General features: G+C 40.5%; 2 protein-coding genes, 1 long non-coding RNA gene and 1 other non-coding gene across 5 annotated transcripts; 2 read left to right on the forward strand and 2 right to left on the reverse strand.

The window, feature by feature from the left end:
• The first annotated feature begins 3,453 nt into the window (after window positions 1-3,453).
• chchd2 (coiled-coil-helix-coiled-coil-helix domain containing 2) lies at window positions 3,454-7,278 on the forward strand. 2 transcript variants are annotated; one of them, XM_053422297.1, is made up of 4 exons: window positions 3,454-3,630; window positions 5,089-5,341; window positions 5,885-6,110; window positions 6,891-7,278. In XM_053422297.1, the coding sequence occupies exons 1-4, from the start codon at window positions 3,581-3,583 to the stop codon at window positions 6,899-6,901; spliced, it is 540 nt and encodes a 179-aa protein (XP_053278272.1). In that variant the 5' UTR covers window positions 3,454-3,580; the 3' UTR covers window positions 6,902-7,278. The 2 variants fall into 2 exon arrangements, with proteins under 2 accessions (XP_053278272.1, XP_053278273.1); XM_053422298.1 differs by having other exon boundaries at window positions 5,900-6,110.
• Window positions 7,279-8,274: 996 nt separating this feature from the next.
• On the forward strand, window positions 8,275-15,368 carry phkg1a (phosphorylase kinase, gamma 1a (muscle)). The gene is made up of 10 exons (XM_053422299.1): window positions 8,275-8,508; window positions 9,563-9,712; window positions 11,785-11,963; window positions 12,188-12,242; window positions 12,325-12,390; window positions 12,476-12,639; window positions 13,488-13,578; window positions 13,673-13,826; window positions 13,950-14,075; window positions 14,490-15,368. The coding sequence occupies exons 2-10, from the start codon at window positions 9,630-9,632 to the stop codon at window positions 14,754-14,756; spliced, it is 1,185 nt and encodes a 394-aa protein (XP_053278274.1). The 5' UTR covers window positions 8,275-8,508; window positions 9,563-9,629; the 3' UTR covers window positions 14,757-15,368.
• Window positions 15,369-16,501: 1,133 nt separating this feature from the next.
• LOC128439836 (uncharacterized) lies at window positions 16,502-17,740 on the reverse strand. Its single transcript, XR_008338451.1, has 3 exons — window positions 17,601-17,740; window positions 17,107-17,223; window positions 16,502-16,787 (listed from the first exon to the last, which is right to left on the reverse strand). It is a non-coding gene; the product is annotated as an uncharacterized LOC128439836 (long non-coding RNA).
• LOC128441005 (small nucleolar RNA SNORA15) lies at window positions 16,561-16,700 on the reverse strand. Its single transcript, XR_008338703.1, has one exon. It is a non-coding gene; the product is annotated as a small nucleolar RNA SNORA15 (small nucleolar RNA).
• Window positions 17,741-17,945: the final 205 nt, after the last annotated feature.

Genomic DNA, 17,945 nt, shown 5'->3' on the forward strand with positions numbered 1-17,945 from the left:
TCTGTTGAGTCTCCTCTAGTCTAGTGAGTTTATCATTTTTTATGTTTTATGAAATCATACTTAATTTGTGATGATTAGAGACATTATATTGTATCCATGTCCTTCTCAGGTTGACCACTTGACATGTGAGAGCCTGAGGAGTTGTTTTCCAGACACAGGTAGAGCTGGCAGGGGCATCACACTGGGCCTGCCCTTTTGGGCTGGGCTTCAGCTGCAGATCTAAAGGCTGCTTCTAGGGGCATGGGGCCCTCAGCCTTTGTTTTTCTTTGCTTCTGCACCTTACAACATACATCACACCTTATTTTCACACATCCAAACACCATTAACACCACTGACGCGTAACATAGTTTACACATCCCACTACGTAGTTAGAGCTATCTTGATTTGGAATTAAATAAATGTACTTTTGGCTTGAGAGGTTTGTGTATGGCCTCCCTTCTTGTTGCCATCTTTGAGCTAGGTGGTAACAGTAGTATGCATGAGAGAAGACGCCACAAGATTTGTGGACTTCTATGTGGTGTCCGCTGATAATGTAGTGGGCTGGTCTGGACAGACAATGCCAGGGCTGAATTTTTGTCCCAGTCCACCCCTGGTCACCTGTGAAGACCAGCATCATCTACCCCTGAACCAGCGCAGAGAAATGATAATGAAATGTGATATAACATTTTTTAATATAAAATTAAATATAAAAAAATGTAATTAAATTAAATATATATTTTTTTAATTAAATTAAATGGGGAAAAAAAAAAAAAAAAAAAATGCGCGCGCACATCCTGCGCAGAAGCCCATTGCGCACATCGTGCGCAGAAGACTACTGCGCACATTCTGCGCAGGAGGCCAATGCGCAGGAATTGCGCGCGCAGCTTTTTTTTTTTTTTTTTATTAAATTTGACCCTGTTTCTATATTTAATTAATTTAAATTAACATAGTGTAAGATATTTTGCAATTAATAGGAGAAGTCCTACCAATTTTAAGTGTAACATATTGCCAGCTTAAAAATGGGAATGAATGGAATTCAAACCCAGGTCACTGTTGTTAAAGACCTAACGCTTTACCGACTAGGCCACTTCGGCTGACGGTTTTATACTCGGAACTAAGCATTTAAAATCGATGGACAAATTATTGTGTGTGTGTCGGTGTTATTTTATGCTGCTTCTGATAAACACTTCAGAGAAAATATTTCCTACTTTACTACATATATCTGACAGCCTTACTTAAAAGTTACTTTTATATTTTTGGCTTTTAAATACTGGATGAAACCTATTGTTAGAGAATAACCCAGTGGGGGTTCGTATAGGTTCATCTCTGATCCATGAAGCTTCCTTCTACCAAGAGAAGGCCAGAGAAGAAAACACTTGGAATACGTTGCTTGTTTGGTCTGCATATGTGTGCCATGGGTGATGGGTAACGTAGTGCGAAGTCTAGTTAGTTGGTTTCGGTTAGGCTAAATCGCGGACATTTTACGGGCACTGAGCAACGACATGATGAAAGCATTCGATTTAGACAGCGTCTCTCCTGAGGAGAAAGTATTGAAATGTCCCGAGGGTCAGTGAACAGCTAGGGGTGGGGCAGGTGACAGTCTAGGCCAATGGCTGTAGGGTTTTGTGGGATGCCAGGCTCTCATTCGCTGATGAGTTGGCGTATCAAGGGTGAATGAGGAAGGGGATTGAAGAATACAGTGGTGGATGAGAGGAGTGTCAGAGTTACGAACAAGAAGCGTTTATTGCATTATTTTTCATTGAGTTGCCCCAGCCTCACCAATTACTCCTGTTTAGCTCACAGTAATTTATCTTGAAATACCCTATAGTCTTCAAAAGTGTTCCTTTCTCCCCCAAGATATTTAAATGTGTTCTGAAGCCTTGACACTCAAATCCTAAGAAAGACAGATGTAATTAGATGCACACAAAATGAGTGCAGAGCATAATGCAGCACAAACTAATTTCATAAATGAGGACTTTGTTAAATTTCAGCATAATTGGAGAATTTTAATCCTATGCCTAAATAATACATTCAAATGAGGTGATCAGCTCAGTCCAGCATTTCCGTTCATGTGTGACGTTTTCCAGTTTCACAAAGCAAACAGTTTTTTTCGTATGCAAAAATCTAAAGATGCACTCCATTGAAGAGGGCAATGGCGAAGCTGATGTATCCAGAAACTTCCTGTATGAGACGATCCTCAGATCTGTGACATCCCGGCTCTGCACCTGAAACACGAAACAACAACGTTCAGATCTATTGCGTAATTTTATCGATTTACTCATTCAGCATGGTTCTTAGAGAGCTCTGTGAAAATGAAATAAAAATCGCAATATAGACTGGAGGAAAGGCGAATTATCCATTCTAATCATAAGCACAAAAGAAATAAAGCTATTGCTCCCAGCAAAACACAAAAAAACAGGTTTTGATGACGTAATACACATATATGAGGCAGCACAAACACCTCTGACCTCCCACCACATGTTTACTATTGATGCCAATACCATCTGTGCTCATGTTGTTTGGAATGTAAAGAAACGAAACCTCGAACAAACTTGAATCAACCTTGAATCATTGAAATCCTTTCAAATCTTCGTACACCACTTAAATAATCACTTGATCACAGACTGCAGGCTTTACTGCAACCATACAAGCATTGTGTCATGGTCCACTATAGCAAATTACAACCACTTGACATCCATCAATAACAATCCATAAGGTTTTTATCTTCTTTATTATAACTTTAAAGTTGGTATTTAGTTTACTGTAAAACCAGTCAGTGTTTTTCCTTTAGAGGATGATGGTGTGACGTTACTGTATTGTTTTACATTGCATGTGTCAGGTCATGATAAATCAGTCTCTTGTGCCGCCCTCCCTGCATTTTGCACCTTAGGCAACCGCCTATGTCGCCTGTACCAGGAACCACCCCTGCATTACATTTGATTTAGCTGACACTTTTATCCAAAGCAATAAGTGCATTCAACCACGAGAGCACAAACCCAGAAGAAAAAGAATCAAGAAAGTACTATTTCTTAAAAAAGAAGCAACACTACAAAGTGCCATAAATAAGTGCCATTTAAGTGCAACTAAATTGTTAGTTTTAAAATTGTGTTCAAGATATGTTGAACACAAGAGGAAGAGGTGGGTTTTTAGTTTGCGGCAGAAGATGTGTAAGCTTTCTGCTGTCCGGATGACCATGTGGCGGCTCCTAAATTCCACCATTTAGGAGCCAGGACAGCAAACAGTCGTCTCACCAAAGCATGTGCTTTTGCCCATTATTATTATTTATTATTATTATTATTGTTATTTTAACAATGAGTGGAGTGGACAAGCAGATTACAAATAACGCGATAACGAGGCAGAATAAAGCCTGAGGGTGGCGGTAGTGCAACACTGTGAATGCACGCTGCCGTTAAGCTCCAGAGAAGAAGATGAAGCAAGCGGCTCCATTGGTTCCGTCATACGAGTTACCCGGAAGACAACTGATGTAACACAAGGAAAGTTCCCGATTAGCCAAAGGTCGTGTTAGCTTGACAGCTCCCGAGAGCCGCGTCTGAATTTTAATCTGCCCGAAAAGCAACACTTTTTACCAACTGTTATAACGATGCCGAGAGGAAGCAGAAGCAGGTCGTCCAGGATGGCCCCTCCAGCCAGGTAACACCCCGATTTAAATCACATTTGTGGGTTTAAAGTTGTTGTAACGACCGTGTTCGTGGTTTAGAAAACCCGCTAGACACTTTACTCACGTCCCTGCACCGTATGTTAGCCTCCTGGAGATTCAACACAGGTTTAGCTGTGGGTTATTTTGTACATTTACACGTCTTGACATGTGTGTTAAGCATTATTTAGATTTCAGAAATTCAAGGTCACGGTGTTTTCGTCATTTTTCTGTCGTGTCGCATCAAACAGGCTTCAATGATTTGTTGTTAAAATATAAACTACTCTTTGCTCAATTTGTTTCATACAAACCCACAAGTAAATTAAAACGACTAGATATAATTTTGGATTTTCCTCAGAGTATAAATAATCAAACGTGTAAAATGTGTCTCATCTTAAATGTGATCATTTGACATGAGCATCGAACCTGTGACCTTCTGTCCCCATGTCTCAACATCCTCAGGTCCATGTTCTTTAACATGATTTTAATGCCAAACCAACCAAACGCAGCAACTCTCATAACAGTGACCTCAACTGACCCAATGTGCCATTGCTACTTCTACTGTAGTTTTCACACTGATCTGCTGATGCTTTCTTCTGTTTTATCATAATATATCCTCATTATTAATTGTATTGTTTCTCTTAAAGTGTTTTTAATCAATTGTGTCTTTTCAAAGTAGGCTACCACATTTAATCGACAAATGACTAACACTAAATAATTTAAATACCAGAGGCTGTGACTTGGCATTAACATCCATCCTCTGTGATCCAATCACAAGTGGTCACCACTAAGTTCAGGTCTGAACCGGCCAAATTTCTCCCCGAAGCGTCCTGATATCTGATCCCGACAAATCCGGTCCTGGGCCACATATGAAGGACTCTCCACTCGCATGACGTCAATGACCTGCCACAGTTTCACACTGATTCAGAGTATTTTGACATTTTTAGGTGTCCATACGTTATTTGGTTTATACCACGAGCAAAGTATTAACACTGACCAGCACATAATGATAAATACTTTTTTAATTCTAAAATAATTCTTAAATTTTTAAACCTGTCTTCGCAGCAGAGCTGTACCAGTTTCATTAAGCCGCTCCCGAATCCTCTCTGTCTTTCTTGCTCAAGCCGACACACAAACATTGACATCAGACACGTTTGTTTGTCTTTGCGAACACAAATGACGTACATGATTTTTGGTCATGTAGAGCGGGTAAGTAAGATCGGATCACAATTGGTGATAGGAGAAACACTAAATGCATTTTAGTGCCAAGTCTGAACAGGCGAACTTAGCACAGTGCACCTGTGAATCGGATCTGTCAGGATGGATGTTAATACCAGGTCTGAACAAAGCCAGAGAACTCAAAGACATTATTTAAAAATGTGTCAGTAAATGCAGATAGTTTCCAGTTGTTGATTGCAATTGGACCAAACCACGAATAAATGTTCTTTTCACAGGCGGTCACCACCACCTTCACCACCACCCATGGCCAGGGCTGCACCTCCTCCCTCCCATGCTCCAGTTCCAATGCAGGCTCCTGCCTCGGCTGTGGGCGCACCAGCAGCACCCAGGCAGCCGGGTATGTTTGCCCAGATGGCGACTACAGCTGCGGGTGTGGCAGTGGGCTCTGCAGTGGGACACACCATCGGCCACGCAATGACTGGAGGCTTCGGTGGAGGAGAGTCCGCCAAGCCTGACGTCACATACCAGGTAAATAAACTGCGATCGTAGGGCTGGATTAGCATCAGATTAGTGTGTCTGTATCGTGGTAAGTAGGTCACAGGTACTAAAGATTTTGTGTGTGGGGCAAAGTGTTGATGAAACAAACATTTGATGTAATCCACAGATCAGAACATGCAAATACATGCACTGTGTATGTACATACTAAACAATACTGATAATTGCAACCTCCTCACTAGGTGATCTTGTTTTCAGTAAAACTCTGTCAGCAGTTGGTGCTTCTTATTTAGTGATTGACTTCTTACATGCAGTAGTCTTTTCATAGCCTGGTATATGTCAGTGTTTTTTTTTATCTGTGTACAGGTATTTGGTTACAGAGGAGAAAAAGATGCATGTTCTGACAAACAGAGATACAGCTTATTCAGTAGAAAAAATATTATTTGTGAACTAAAATGGCGAGCAGTTAACCAGATGTTATAAACATTACTCTGTTTCAATAAATGTTTTGGTTTTAAAATACCATATGTTCACAATATGTATGAATAATTGCATCATCTGCCTCATGTCTCTCAGGAGCCGCAGCCGCAGCAGCCGCAGTACCAGCAGCAGTACCAGCAGCAGCCACAGTACCAGTACCAGCAGCAGCCACAGTCCATGTACCAGCAGCAGCCTCCTCAGCAGGAGCAGCAGGCCTGCTCCTTCGAACTAAAACAGTTTGTCGAGTGCGCCCAAAACCAGAGCGACTTCAAACTGTGTGAGGGCTTCAGTGAAGTGCTCAAGCAGTGCAAGTTCTCCAATGGTAAGTGAAGTGTGGAATTCCTCTTACTCCAATACCTTAAGAGTTCATCTCATAGATAGAAAATGTAATTTTATGATAATGTTTCAACACAATTTTGTCTTCATCCTTGATTTTATATCCCATCCATAAAGTGTCTTTGTAGGTTTGATCTTGCTGTTGGGTTTACTTTTTATATTTGATTTAATACAAATCAAAAAGGCAAAACCTAAGCTCTTGTCATCAAGGGCATCAGAGTTGTGTAATGTGTTACACCACCCAATGTGGCTATAGGGAGTAGCAGTAGTTTTGAAGTTGTTCTGAATGCTTTATATAACCTTTTTACTTGTATTTTCATTATTTTTAACCCTCTGAAACTGGACCCCCTTAAAAAATAAAAACCATCATAGTCGGGGCATTCATTCTTTTTGCAGCAGAAGCAAAGACCTCTGTCTCCCACGTTTACATACATTTTGTTGTGTGCAATGAAAAACATGTTTATCATGCAGTGGCGCCAGAGTGGCGACTTAACATAGTTTTTATATAACTTCAAATGTTGTTATATATCTTTCTTTATTGTTTATTGACTTACATAACCTTTTCACTGAGGTTGTACAGAGTTGAGTGATAGTATAATCACTAATAGAAATTAGACATCACACTCTGTAAAAAATACCAAAACAGGCACTGGTGGACTTTTTCTCTTTGCAGAATTCAAGGGGGTCAAATAAACCTAATCCCTGATTATAATAATTAATAACTATGATTGGCCGTGTGTTAATAACACTTGTCTTTTCTCCGCAGGTTTGTCATAAGGCTGAGACAAATACCTGGAGAGAGAAGTACACGCACAAACTGCAATAAGTAACCATACTGGATACTTCCTGGTGTAATTCCCAAAAGATTAATAAACATGCTTTATTTAGACAGTTGATCATCAGAAAAGTGTTTCTTTCTCAGGAGACTGCTGCAGACCTTGTTATCATAGTCGTATAAATAATGTTCATTTGTTTTGTGTTGCAGTGTTTTGAGTTGATTTCATTAGTCATTGTTTTTCTTCTGCTTCAGTGCTTTTAATTTAAAATTCCTCCAGTATCGACATTATAAGGTGAACTGCATTACTTGTTGATAAATTGTGAATTCACATCTCTCTCTGTAGATGTCCACTGTAATAAAGCACTTAGACCATGAATGCTCTGTGTGATGTGATGACGTCTTTCATGGTTTTAGGTTCTATTCTGTACCCAACATAATCTTTAAACTTTTAACAACATTAACTTTATCCAATAAAAACTATTCACAAGATACGAACCTGATATTCAAATTTCCCAATTCCAACAATGTTAAATATCCATCCACTGACTCATTATGACAGAATTCTTTAATTGGTACCAATAATTGTATTTATTGTGATTTAACAGAAACTACTGATGCTTTATTTCACCAATGCTTTTATTCTGAAGCTCTAATGCTGGATGTTAATTAATGGCTCCCCGCTCCAAAAATGTTCCAACTTAAAATATTCTTCCAATATGGCACCAGTACCAGTCAGCCAGTGATTGGAGGCATTATGTTTTTGGGTTGTCTGTCCATCTCATTAATGCATCATCTGATGAACGCCCCCAGGGAAGCCTCTCAGTTTTGGCACAAATGTTCACTCACAAAACGTCTCTGGTGCATGATGTATCAAATATGCCTGGTGGGAATTTCTTAAATTGTTACCAGTTGAGACTTGTACACAAAGTTGGAACTAATACGATTTCAGTGGTCAAAGGTCACAGTGACCTCGTATGAGTCTGGAGAAATTATTATGAAGACTTAAACTACTGTGTGCAGTGTCTCTGGTCTTGGCCTTGTTATCATTTACTTTATGTTTAATAAAATGTATTTTAGTTTCATGTCCGTCATTTATCTTTACAGCTGCACCTGCTCCCTATGTTAAACAGTATCTCGAGGTGCCATTTTGATTTGGAATTGTTCAGTAAAGAAGATACAACCTCTCCCAGTTCCTGTCTGGAAGGAACATTATAACACTGGACTTTCCAAGAAACATTTCTATTTTTACACAGAGCTTCTCTAATAAGACTTGTAGTGTTTAAAGCAGAGGTCTGTCCAGCAGCTGCCATGTCACTCCAGCCTGGTTTCAGACCCTCTAGCTGCGCACTGCATGTGTAGTAATGTTGTGTAGTGAAGGTCTGATCATATTTTTGTATGGACACACGTGTTCCCGCTGCAGAGGAAGCAACAACTTATTTTTGGCATCTGACATTAGTGCTCACCCTCAGGAGAGAGAGGAGCGACCCCACAAAGCTGCAGCAGCAGCAACACAGACTCACTGCACCTCTGTGTGCGTCCGCTCCTCTACAGGCCCAGCATTGATTATGGATTATCTTCACACCAGGAAGTGATCTGTACTGATACGGTGAGTGATCCAACTTTGTTTAGTTTTTTTAATGCAATGGTTTGTGGTAGCTGGTTAAAGGTCAAACGGTGACAGAGGGATCCGGTTCACACATGGTGGCACTTTGCTTTATTAGTCCACACGGAAATCTGTCTCCGGACATGACCTGAAGTTCAGGACCATCATTATACTTGTTGTCAAAAACACTAGACAGAGCTGGGATTATACAAGTCATCAAAATCTATGGAAAACAGACTTTTATTTGTGTTTTATTAAATATAAGAACAAGGTCAAATATCCATGAAATAAATAATTAAAATGGAATTCATGTATCTGTTATATTTATCTATGTCTAGTCTGATGGATTCGTTTTCTTTATTTTTATAAATGGAAAATGAGATTGTATATATTTAATTCAGAGCTCTGACATCTAACGTGGTTCACAGGAAAAGAAGCAGAAAATGTATTATTATCATTTTGGTAATATACAGTAACATTTGGCTCCTATTCTGAATAACAGAGTTTAAAGTATTTTCCATGAGGTCTCAACATTAGTCAGTAGCATTTGAATTTTTAAACATTAAGCGAACATGGCAACATTCAACGCATGTGATCAGTTTATGAGACTTCATGGACTGTTTCAAGTGAATCTACACAAAAGTATAAAAAATCTACCCAGGGATGCAATATTGTATGATTCGTAATTAGTCAATTATTCAATTTGTTGTTTGTTTCATGAAATGTGAAAATAACATAGAGAAATAAGCTCTATACAGTTGCAGAGCAAAAAGGAAAATGATAATTAAATGATTTGTTTGACCCAACACCCATTCAATTCGATTTACAATGAAATCAGGGGAAAAAATAGTAAATCCTTACATTATAAAACCAGTAGCCAGTTTGCAAGGGTTTGTCATTGACTAAACTTATTTCACACACAAACCTTGTCCACTTTCACCAAATATCTTCTTCAGACGTGTGACTTTACGTCCAGCTCTGATAAATGACTCTGTCTGAGTGGTGTCAGTGGTTGGTGCCCTGTTGAACATGTTGAGCACGTGTTGTCCTCCAGCAGCCTGGTGTTGAGCTGTGAGGGGAGAACACGGTTCTATCGGTGGTGGAGAAGTTCACGTCACTCCATCATGACCAAAGATGAGGAGATCCCTGACTGTGTCGGAGCTCATGAGTTCTACGACAAGTATGAGACCAAGGAGATTCTGGGAAGGTACGATCATGAAGCACATGTATGGAATAATATCTTCTGAATATGGGCGTCAGGACCTCACAAATGTCAAATCTTTTGTCTTTGATTTACATTTATATATTTTTTGTTTCTTATGAAGGAAAGAAAATCCCAATTGATTTTCATTTGTCACAACCAGTGGACATTTGTGACTTTTAAAGAGGTGATGCACATATTTATACCTCCACCGGGGAGGTTGTGTTTGGTTTGCCAGCAGGATTAATCAAAAACTATTAAATGGATTTCAACAAAACCTGGTGGAAGGACGGGTCATGGACCAATAAATACTTTTATTTTCTAATTTCTTTAGTGTTTATTCAATGAATGCATGTTTCTTGATTTTAAAGATCAGGCATGTGCAGGGGGACTGAAACCTATGAGTGTGTGCAATTGGGTATGGATTCAGATAAAAATTCATATCTAGTGGATTTTAGTTTAAATTTGAATTTGATGGGGTTAGGCTTTTTTCATCTACTGTACGGCAACACATTTTTGTGTGGATTTATACAAAGGGGCTGATCTGGAACTGTTTGGCCCTTGGCGGAGGTATTCGCTCTCTGCTGAGTGCCAGTCCAGTTAATATAATAGTTTGCTTCATTTTAAAGAACTGGTTCAACATTTTATGGAAAGAATTCTTATTCTCCTTGTTGCTGAGAGTTTGATCAGAGGATTGATGCTGCGGATCAACCGATTAGTAACGTTTATTTGTTGACCACCTCTGTTCATTTGGACAGTACAAAAAAAGAAACAAGCTCAATGGTTTCCCTGGAGTTTCCCAGAAGTCCCTGAGAGCCGTCCTCTGTGCAGAGCCATTTCATTATCATTCCCCACCAGTCATACAGTGGTGCTGTTATGTAAAGCACACACACTTCAAGTAGGCTAAATTCACTCATTTATAACATGTTTTCGGCACAAAGGGTTTAGTGTTGAGAACAGCCCAGGACTGTGCTGACAGATTCGATTATGTTACTCACTGTCTCACATGCAGATAACAAGGTCACCGGATGAGACCATCAGCTTCTCAAACACAGGGGTCGGTGTGGTCGTTATAGTTTCTTAATGTTGGTCACCTTCAAGTCTCTGTCCTGAAGTTAATACATGAGATCAGATGAACAATCACAAAGATTTTAAAACGTAGAGGAAACTTATCCCTTGTACGTTTGAAGGTCTCCCTCATTAGTTGGATGTTAAGGTGCCAACCAACAGCAGATATTAGGGACCACCAGTGGATGTTGGGGACATGTCATCAGTGGGCAGACCCACCACAGGCGGATCAAACCTTGATGTGTGTCCCTAACAAACCTTGGATTCTTTCCTGCTGATCCAGAGTCAGTGGCTGCAGCATTCTGCAGTCCCTCATGTGAGATTCGAGGTGAACTGGTTTAACATCTTAGCTGTTTTTTCTGGTGTGGTGTGTATGAAAACCTCATCTGCTCCACTGAAGGACACATACTTCACTGATTAGATGCCATAAAACATATGGAAATGTGTATTTCTTTAGTGTGAGTATGTGAAATATCGGTTTTGATTTTGGCACCAAAACAGTGTTGAGTGTAATAAACAGGATTTTAATCAGAATGGCACTTAGTAGAGTGCATACCTCCACCAAGGCCTAATAGACCCCTGATATTCAGTTTCACACACTCATAGATATCAGTCCCCTAAATATACCAGATTTATTATATCAAGATCCAGGTTTGAACCCTTTGAGAAATTGAAAATGCTTTGTCTCAATGTTAAAGAAATTTAAGGTTATTCCTGGATCCAGCCCTTTGTCCGGATCTACATCAAAGTTTGATGGGTTCTTTCTGGGCCCACGTCCCCTCCTTCCAATAAGCTTGGTGATTATCTGTTCAGTACTTTTTGTGTAATCTTGCTGACAAACAAACAATCGAACCGGTGTAAGAACATAACCTCCTTGGGGAAGGTGAAAATGTCAAACATCCCTAGCCATGTTGCCTCCTGAGTCCAGCTGCCATAACTGGAAAAACTCGGAGGAAATAAATAAACTGGCAAAGCTGTAGAAATAGAGAGCTGGATGTGTTTGTCCTCAGGGGGGTGAGCAGCGTGGTGCGTCGCTGCATCGACAAGCGGACGTCCCAGGAGTACGCGGTGAAGATCATCGACATCACACCCTCGGACAAGACGACCCCGGAGGAGATCGAGGAGATCAGGGAGGCGACGGTGAAGGAGATCGACATCCTGAAGAAAGTCTGTGGAAAGGACAACATCAGTGAGCACAGACACATCCCCCCCCCACCCCCCCTCACACACACACACATCTATTCTATTTTGGAAATGTACTGTTGCCCAACACAAGTCTTATTATTGTTTAAACAAAGTAAAGACATTGTTTGGCCTGTCCCACTAACCTGCTGATCCACATGATCCCAGAGCTCTCTGACTTAATTCAATTCAAAGGTTAATGTTTCTCAAATGTCTCCGTCCTCTCTCCAGTACAGCTTAAAGACTACTACGTGTCCAACGCCTTCTTCTTCTTGGTTTTTGACCTGTAAGTGTCACATCTCAAGTTTAACGAGACTGAATTTTAAACTGTGAATTACCAGCCGTTCAAAATAGTTTCTGTCCTCCAGGATGAAGAAGGGTGAACTTTTTGACTACCTCACAGAGAAAGTTACTCTGAGCGAGAAGGAAACCAGGTCAGCGAGCGTGTCCCTGAAATTAAAGAATTATCCTCATCTCTTTGAGACACTGTCTGAGGTTGTGGTGTGTGTTGGTTTTTAGGAAGATCATGCGTGCTCTGCTGGAGGTGGTCCAGTTCCTCCACAACCAGAACATCGTGCACCGGGACCTGAAGCCTGAGAACATCCTTCTAGACGATGACATGAACATCAAGCTCACGGACTTTGGCTTCGCCGTGCAAATTGAGCCGAGTCAAAAGCTCAAAGGTGAGGTTGTGTGGAAACACGCCAGCAAAAAGTATAACCTCGACCAAGGAGCTTTATTTGTTTGTTTGTAAGCAAGATTATGCAAAAACTGCTTGACTTACTCAAATCAGGCATGTTCAGGGGACTGATATTTACGATTTTTAGAAGTTGTACAAGTGCACAGTATGTGCGGGCAACTGGTCTTGCTTGTGTATCTTGAAGATGTTTCACTTCTCATCCAAGGAGCTTCTTTAGTTCTTCAGTTTATGATAGTGATCTTGTTCATTTTAATGTTGTTTCCCGAGGGGACAGTTAAACAGTTGAATTGTTAGATAAATGTTAAGTCATCCTGCAAAGACTAGTTAACTTCTACGTGGTCCAAATCACTCAGGGTGTGAATGTAGCAGAAGTCTCTTTTAGTAGAGCGTCTCTGAATGTCCTGCTCCAATAAGCGTTTCATGTTTATGACGCTCAGTGAACTTTTCAGCTCAGCAGCTGCTGCTTGTGGTCAGAGGAGAATCTTCTCTCTTGAGCTGCTCCCACAAAGGTTAAGAGGCAACAGGACACTCTGATGTGTTTGCTGGAGTCCTGCTTAGAGCACACTGACCTTTCCACTGAGTCTCCTCAATGACCTGCAGCGAGAAGTCAGATGTCTACGGACTCTGAACATCACAGCATGGTTTTGCTTAGTTGGTAAATAAAGCTTGTGATGTGCGGTTTAGGTTACTAGCATATATACAGAGACTGCAAAAACAAACTCTGTGAATGCAGAGTACACACCTCGGCCAAGGAGCTTAGGTTTTTGTCTGCTTTTGTTTGTTTGTTATTACAAGCGAGTTGTGTTTTGTTGTGTTGTATTTGTACTGCAGAGGTGTGTGGGACCCCTGGTTACCTCGCTCCTGAAATCATCGGGTGCTCTATGGATCCAGGACATGCAGGATATCAGACTGCTGTGGACATGTGAGTGTTGTTCAGAGGCTAAAACCACAACAGAATGTCATTTGACCATATACAGGTTCAAATCTGAATTCTGATCTCTGGCTTATGTTTACAGATGGAGTTCAGGCGTGATCATGTACACGCTGCTCGCAGGCTCTCCGCCCTTCTGGCACAGGAAACAGATGCTGATGCTGCGGACGATCTTGGCCGGTAGCTACGACTTCTCATCTCCTGAATGGGATGACCGCTCAGACACTGTCAAGGATTTGGTAGGATTTTTTCCTCCTGTCTAACCCTTCAATGAGCTTCTTAAAATTAAAACATATTCAAAAAGTTGCACTAAGGTTTTACTCACTAAATAACTGGTGAAACTCTTCATGTGGTTCCCTCAGATCTCTCGCATGCTGGTGGTGGATCCGAAGCAGCGTTTCACAGCCATGGATGCTCTGAACCACTCGTTCTTCTCCCAGTATGTGGTGCATGAAGTGCGACAGTTCAGCCCTTACAGACGCTTCAAGGTGAGACCACAGAGATTTTAAGAAAAAAGCCTTAATGTTTTGCACGCCCCCCCCCTTTCCTAGAGCTGATTTCCTCCCTTTTGTATAATTCCCATAAGGATAATTGTGTTTATGGATGTATTTTAATATTTTCCTGAATAATTTAACCTATTATTGAGTGTTTTATGTTTATTCATGTTTTACTTATATTTAGATTCTACAATTTATTGGCTGCATTTATTTTTCTACCTTAATTGCTATTTTCAAGTACTGAGATGAAAAAGGGTAATCTGTGATACAGGCAAAGTACATTTGATGAGCATGAAAAACTAGAAGCTTAAATTCATGAAATTCCCAGGGATCGTGATAGTTTCCCACAATTCGAACATAGAAAAAAACAATAACCAGCGACCTTGGCTGACCTTTCTCCATCAGGTCATCTGCATGACCGTGCTCGCTACGATGAGGATCTACTGCAACTACCGCCGTGCCAAGCCTGTCACCAAGGAGGTGATCAAGAGCGACCCGTACTCCATCAAGCCGCTCCGCAAGCTCATCGACGCCTGCGCCTTCAAGATCTACGGCCACTGGGTGAAGAAGGGCCAGACTCAAAACAGAGCCGCTCTGTTCGAGAACACGCCCAAAGCCATCCTGCTGTCGATTGCTGCCGAGGCAGATGAGCCCATTCACCAAATCTGGTAACAGGCGCCTGCTCCTCAGGTTCACCTCTGCTGGAGCTGTACTCTCCCCACTGTATGATCTGGGGCTTGACCTCTACCAGACAAGGTCGAATAAGTATGTAATTTATGTGGAATGAACTTTAAAAGCACTTTCCAATTCTGCAGTGCAATTGTACCAACTGGGCACACATGGTGCCTGTAACTCTGCAAGTAAGACTTGTAACTGTTAAACAGTTTGCTTATAGTCATCAAGGTTTTAAAAATGACTTTAAAACAAGGAATGTACTGTTAAAGTGTTTTAAAGTATGTTACTTAAAATGATCCAGATCTCCACTGTAAAGTATTTGCTTTGAAAATGTGTTTTTGATGCTTAATTATAACAAATGGAGGCAACAGCTTCTCCATGTTAATTATTAGAGACACTGTGCAACACTACACAACAAATTCAAATGACAATGCCCTTTCTGGTTGTATAAACCATTTTCAGTTAAGTGTTAGATCAGCTGCATCATGCAAACACTACAGAGTGGAAACTTGGAAGGATTTGGCATTGGCCATGAAAGAACCCATTACATTTCAACATGGGTCCATACAAATGAGTAGATTCTGCAATTTTCCGTCACTTTCTTGAATATCTTATATTGGGGAATGATTCAGATAGATAATTTAATGGAACCGTTGAGCCTTGGCGGAGGTTTGTGCTCTACCCAGTGTCATTCTTAAAATGCGAGACCTTGGCTCAACAGCTGAAGCTAAACTTGTGGAAACTTATTGCAACTGGTTTATGAAAGAATCTCCATACTTGAAATGGCACTGACTTACGCGTTTGTGGCTTTTCAATGGCTGTGCAGGATGTACGATATTGGTAACAGCTTCGTGGGAAGTTGTAAAGATTGTAGGACTTAAATGTTAAGCTTTGAATTTATTTATTAAACTTTAATGGAAGATCTTTGTTATTTTATTTGATGCCTTTTCATCTAAATTCAGTTTATCCAACCACTTTAAGCACATTAAACGAGACCCAATCAGAATACAGTTTCAAGTTTATTATAAAAGAGGAAGGTACATTCACTACATCTTTGATAGAACTCATCCATGGGCAGGGAGCACACATATTAGATCTGCCTTTCAATGAAAGTTAGGAGTGGACAGTTCTCCCTCAGCCCAGCTTCAGCTACAGACACCGGCTGCTCTGTAGAATTTAACAAAACAGAACACATAAAAATCGAAAAACGAACAGAAACTAACAGAGCAGCATCTTCAGTTTCCACGTGAATCACTGTACTCATTCCTGCCGAGTAAGACGCGGCGCTGAGCAGCACACATCCAGTAATATGGCACGAATGAGACGATACTTTTGCATGGTGTCTGACTGTGTCCAGCACAGAGCAGCTGGAACAGAATTCGTCCGTGCCTCCTCTAGCATTTACAGGGCTGTGAATAATAATGTCCTGCGTCAGTGTACAAACGTACCATCGCCCGGCCGTTCTTCACCGGCTGGAGGTCACAGCCGCTTCAGTGTTCGGAGCCGAGCTGCAGGACTGAGCTTGCATCACAGCACTTCACCATAAATGCACATTTAGACACATCCTAGAAGAGAAACAGGTAAAATATGTTAGGAGAGTAATTCATCTACTCAGAGAATTCATCTCTTACACACAGGAATCATTCAGAGCTCATGGCAGGGTTAAAAAAAGTGGACTTATCCTTATTGTTAGACTTAATGAACAAATCTAAAACATCTGAATGAATATGACTGCCCGTTTAGTCAATGAAAGAATATTCAGTTGCATATAAAAATCATATAATCCAAACTATTAATACGTTGCTGTATTCACTCTGAGATAAAAAAAAGAGGCACAGAACAAGCACTCTTCTGTTATTGAGTCAGTGTGTGAAAACAATAATTTTGCATAGTGTCTGACTGCATTTACTATTTCAAGAGTAAAACAGAATTCTTCCATGCTGTCAATTACAGGATATCAACAACCATTTACTAACATCTGAATGTTTCTCCTCACGGCTCGACAAGGCTCATCCTCACAAGCACCAGCTGCAACATAGAGAGCAAGAGCAGCTCAATAACAAGCAGCTTAGGAAAATTGAAAAGCTGACTAGGACCAGCAGCCACATTAACAAAACCATTTTAATGAGGTTCTGGGTCAAGAGCTCAAAAGCAAGACAATGGACCAAAGATGTAAAGAAATGGGTATGACAATATTATTATATAAGAAATATTGGCTATTCACTCCGATATGTAGCATTATATTAACCATTAAATCTTAATTGTTTATTGTGAGGATGCTGCAGAAGACATTCACTATAGTTTGTGCTTGACAGTAAATAATTCAGTCCATAAAATGTCGCTTTACCATGTTGTTCACTTTTCTGAGGTCCTCCTGTAGGACAGTGACTTCCTGCTGCTCTGACACGTGGTCTGATTATGTAAAGATGGAGGTTGGAGTCATGACACCTTTTCCAGGGTGGTGCTGTGATTTAAACAAAAAACAGAAGTGCACAAATAAATGACAGTGAAAAGTGAAAACGATCTGCAAAGTCTTTATAACTGAGGCACACAAAATGAATGGGTTAACCGACATTATACAAACTACTTTATACTTTTAATAGTTTATAGAGGCTAGAACATATAAATACAACTAGTATCACCCTGTCACACTATTAGAAAACCATTAACCCACCATTCATTCATTGACATTAACTTTGAAATACTCATTTCATTACTAACACACATGTGTAGGACCACGTGCTTCCAGCATCACAGACGTTAAGGTAATCTCACGTTCAAATATAAAAGCTGATGGCTGACATTTAGTTTGAAATACATGGTCCTGAAATAAATACTTACATCTCCATTTGGATCCAGACTTTAAAGCGACATGGGAGAAAGTATAGAAACATTTTGTCTGAGCTCCACACAACCAGGTCAAGTACTCGTGGCTGTATGCGGTGGACTTCCTCTTGGTCGTCTTCTGCCAGTCATTTATGGGATTTTGCTAAATACTCCCGCCTCATTACCGCCACCATGTGGTCTGGAGTACTGCACTACACTTGAGCCCCCCCATTCCTATCGATTTGATATAAGGACTTGTCTCATCCGCTCTAATGACGCGTCCTTCACTACAGAGAGACATTTGCAGTCGATCTACTCTCCTGATTGTTTTTCATCACAAAATAAATCACGGTCCGCAGT

Source organism: Pleuronectes platessa, chromosome 5, assembly GCF_947347685.1.
Source record: "Pleuronectes platessa chromosome 5, fPlePla1.1, whole genome shotgun sequence".
Classification (NCBI taxonomy): domain Eukaryota; kingdom Metazoa; phylum Chordata; class Actinopteri; order Pleuronectiformes; family Pleuronectidae; genus Pleuronectes; species Pleuronectes platessa.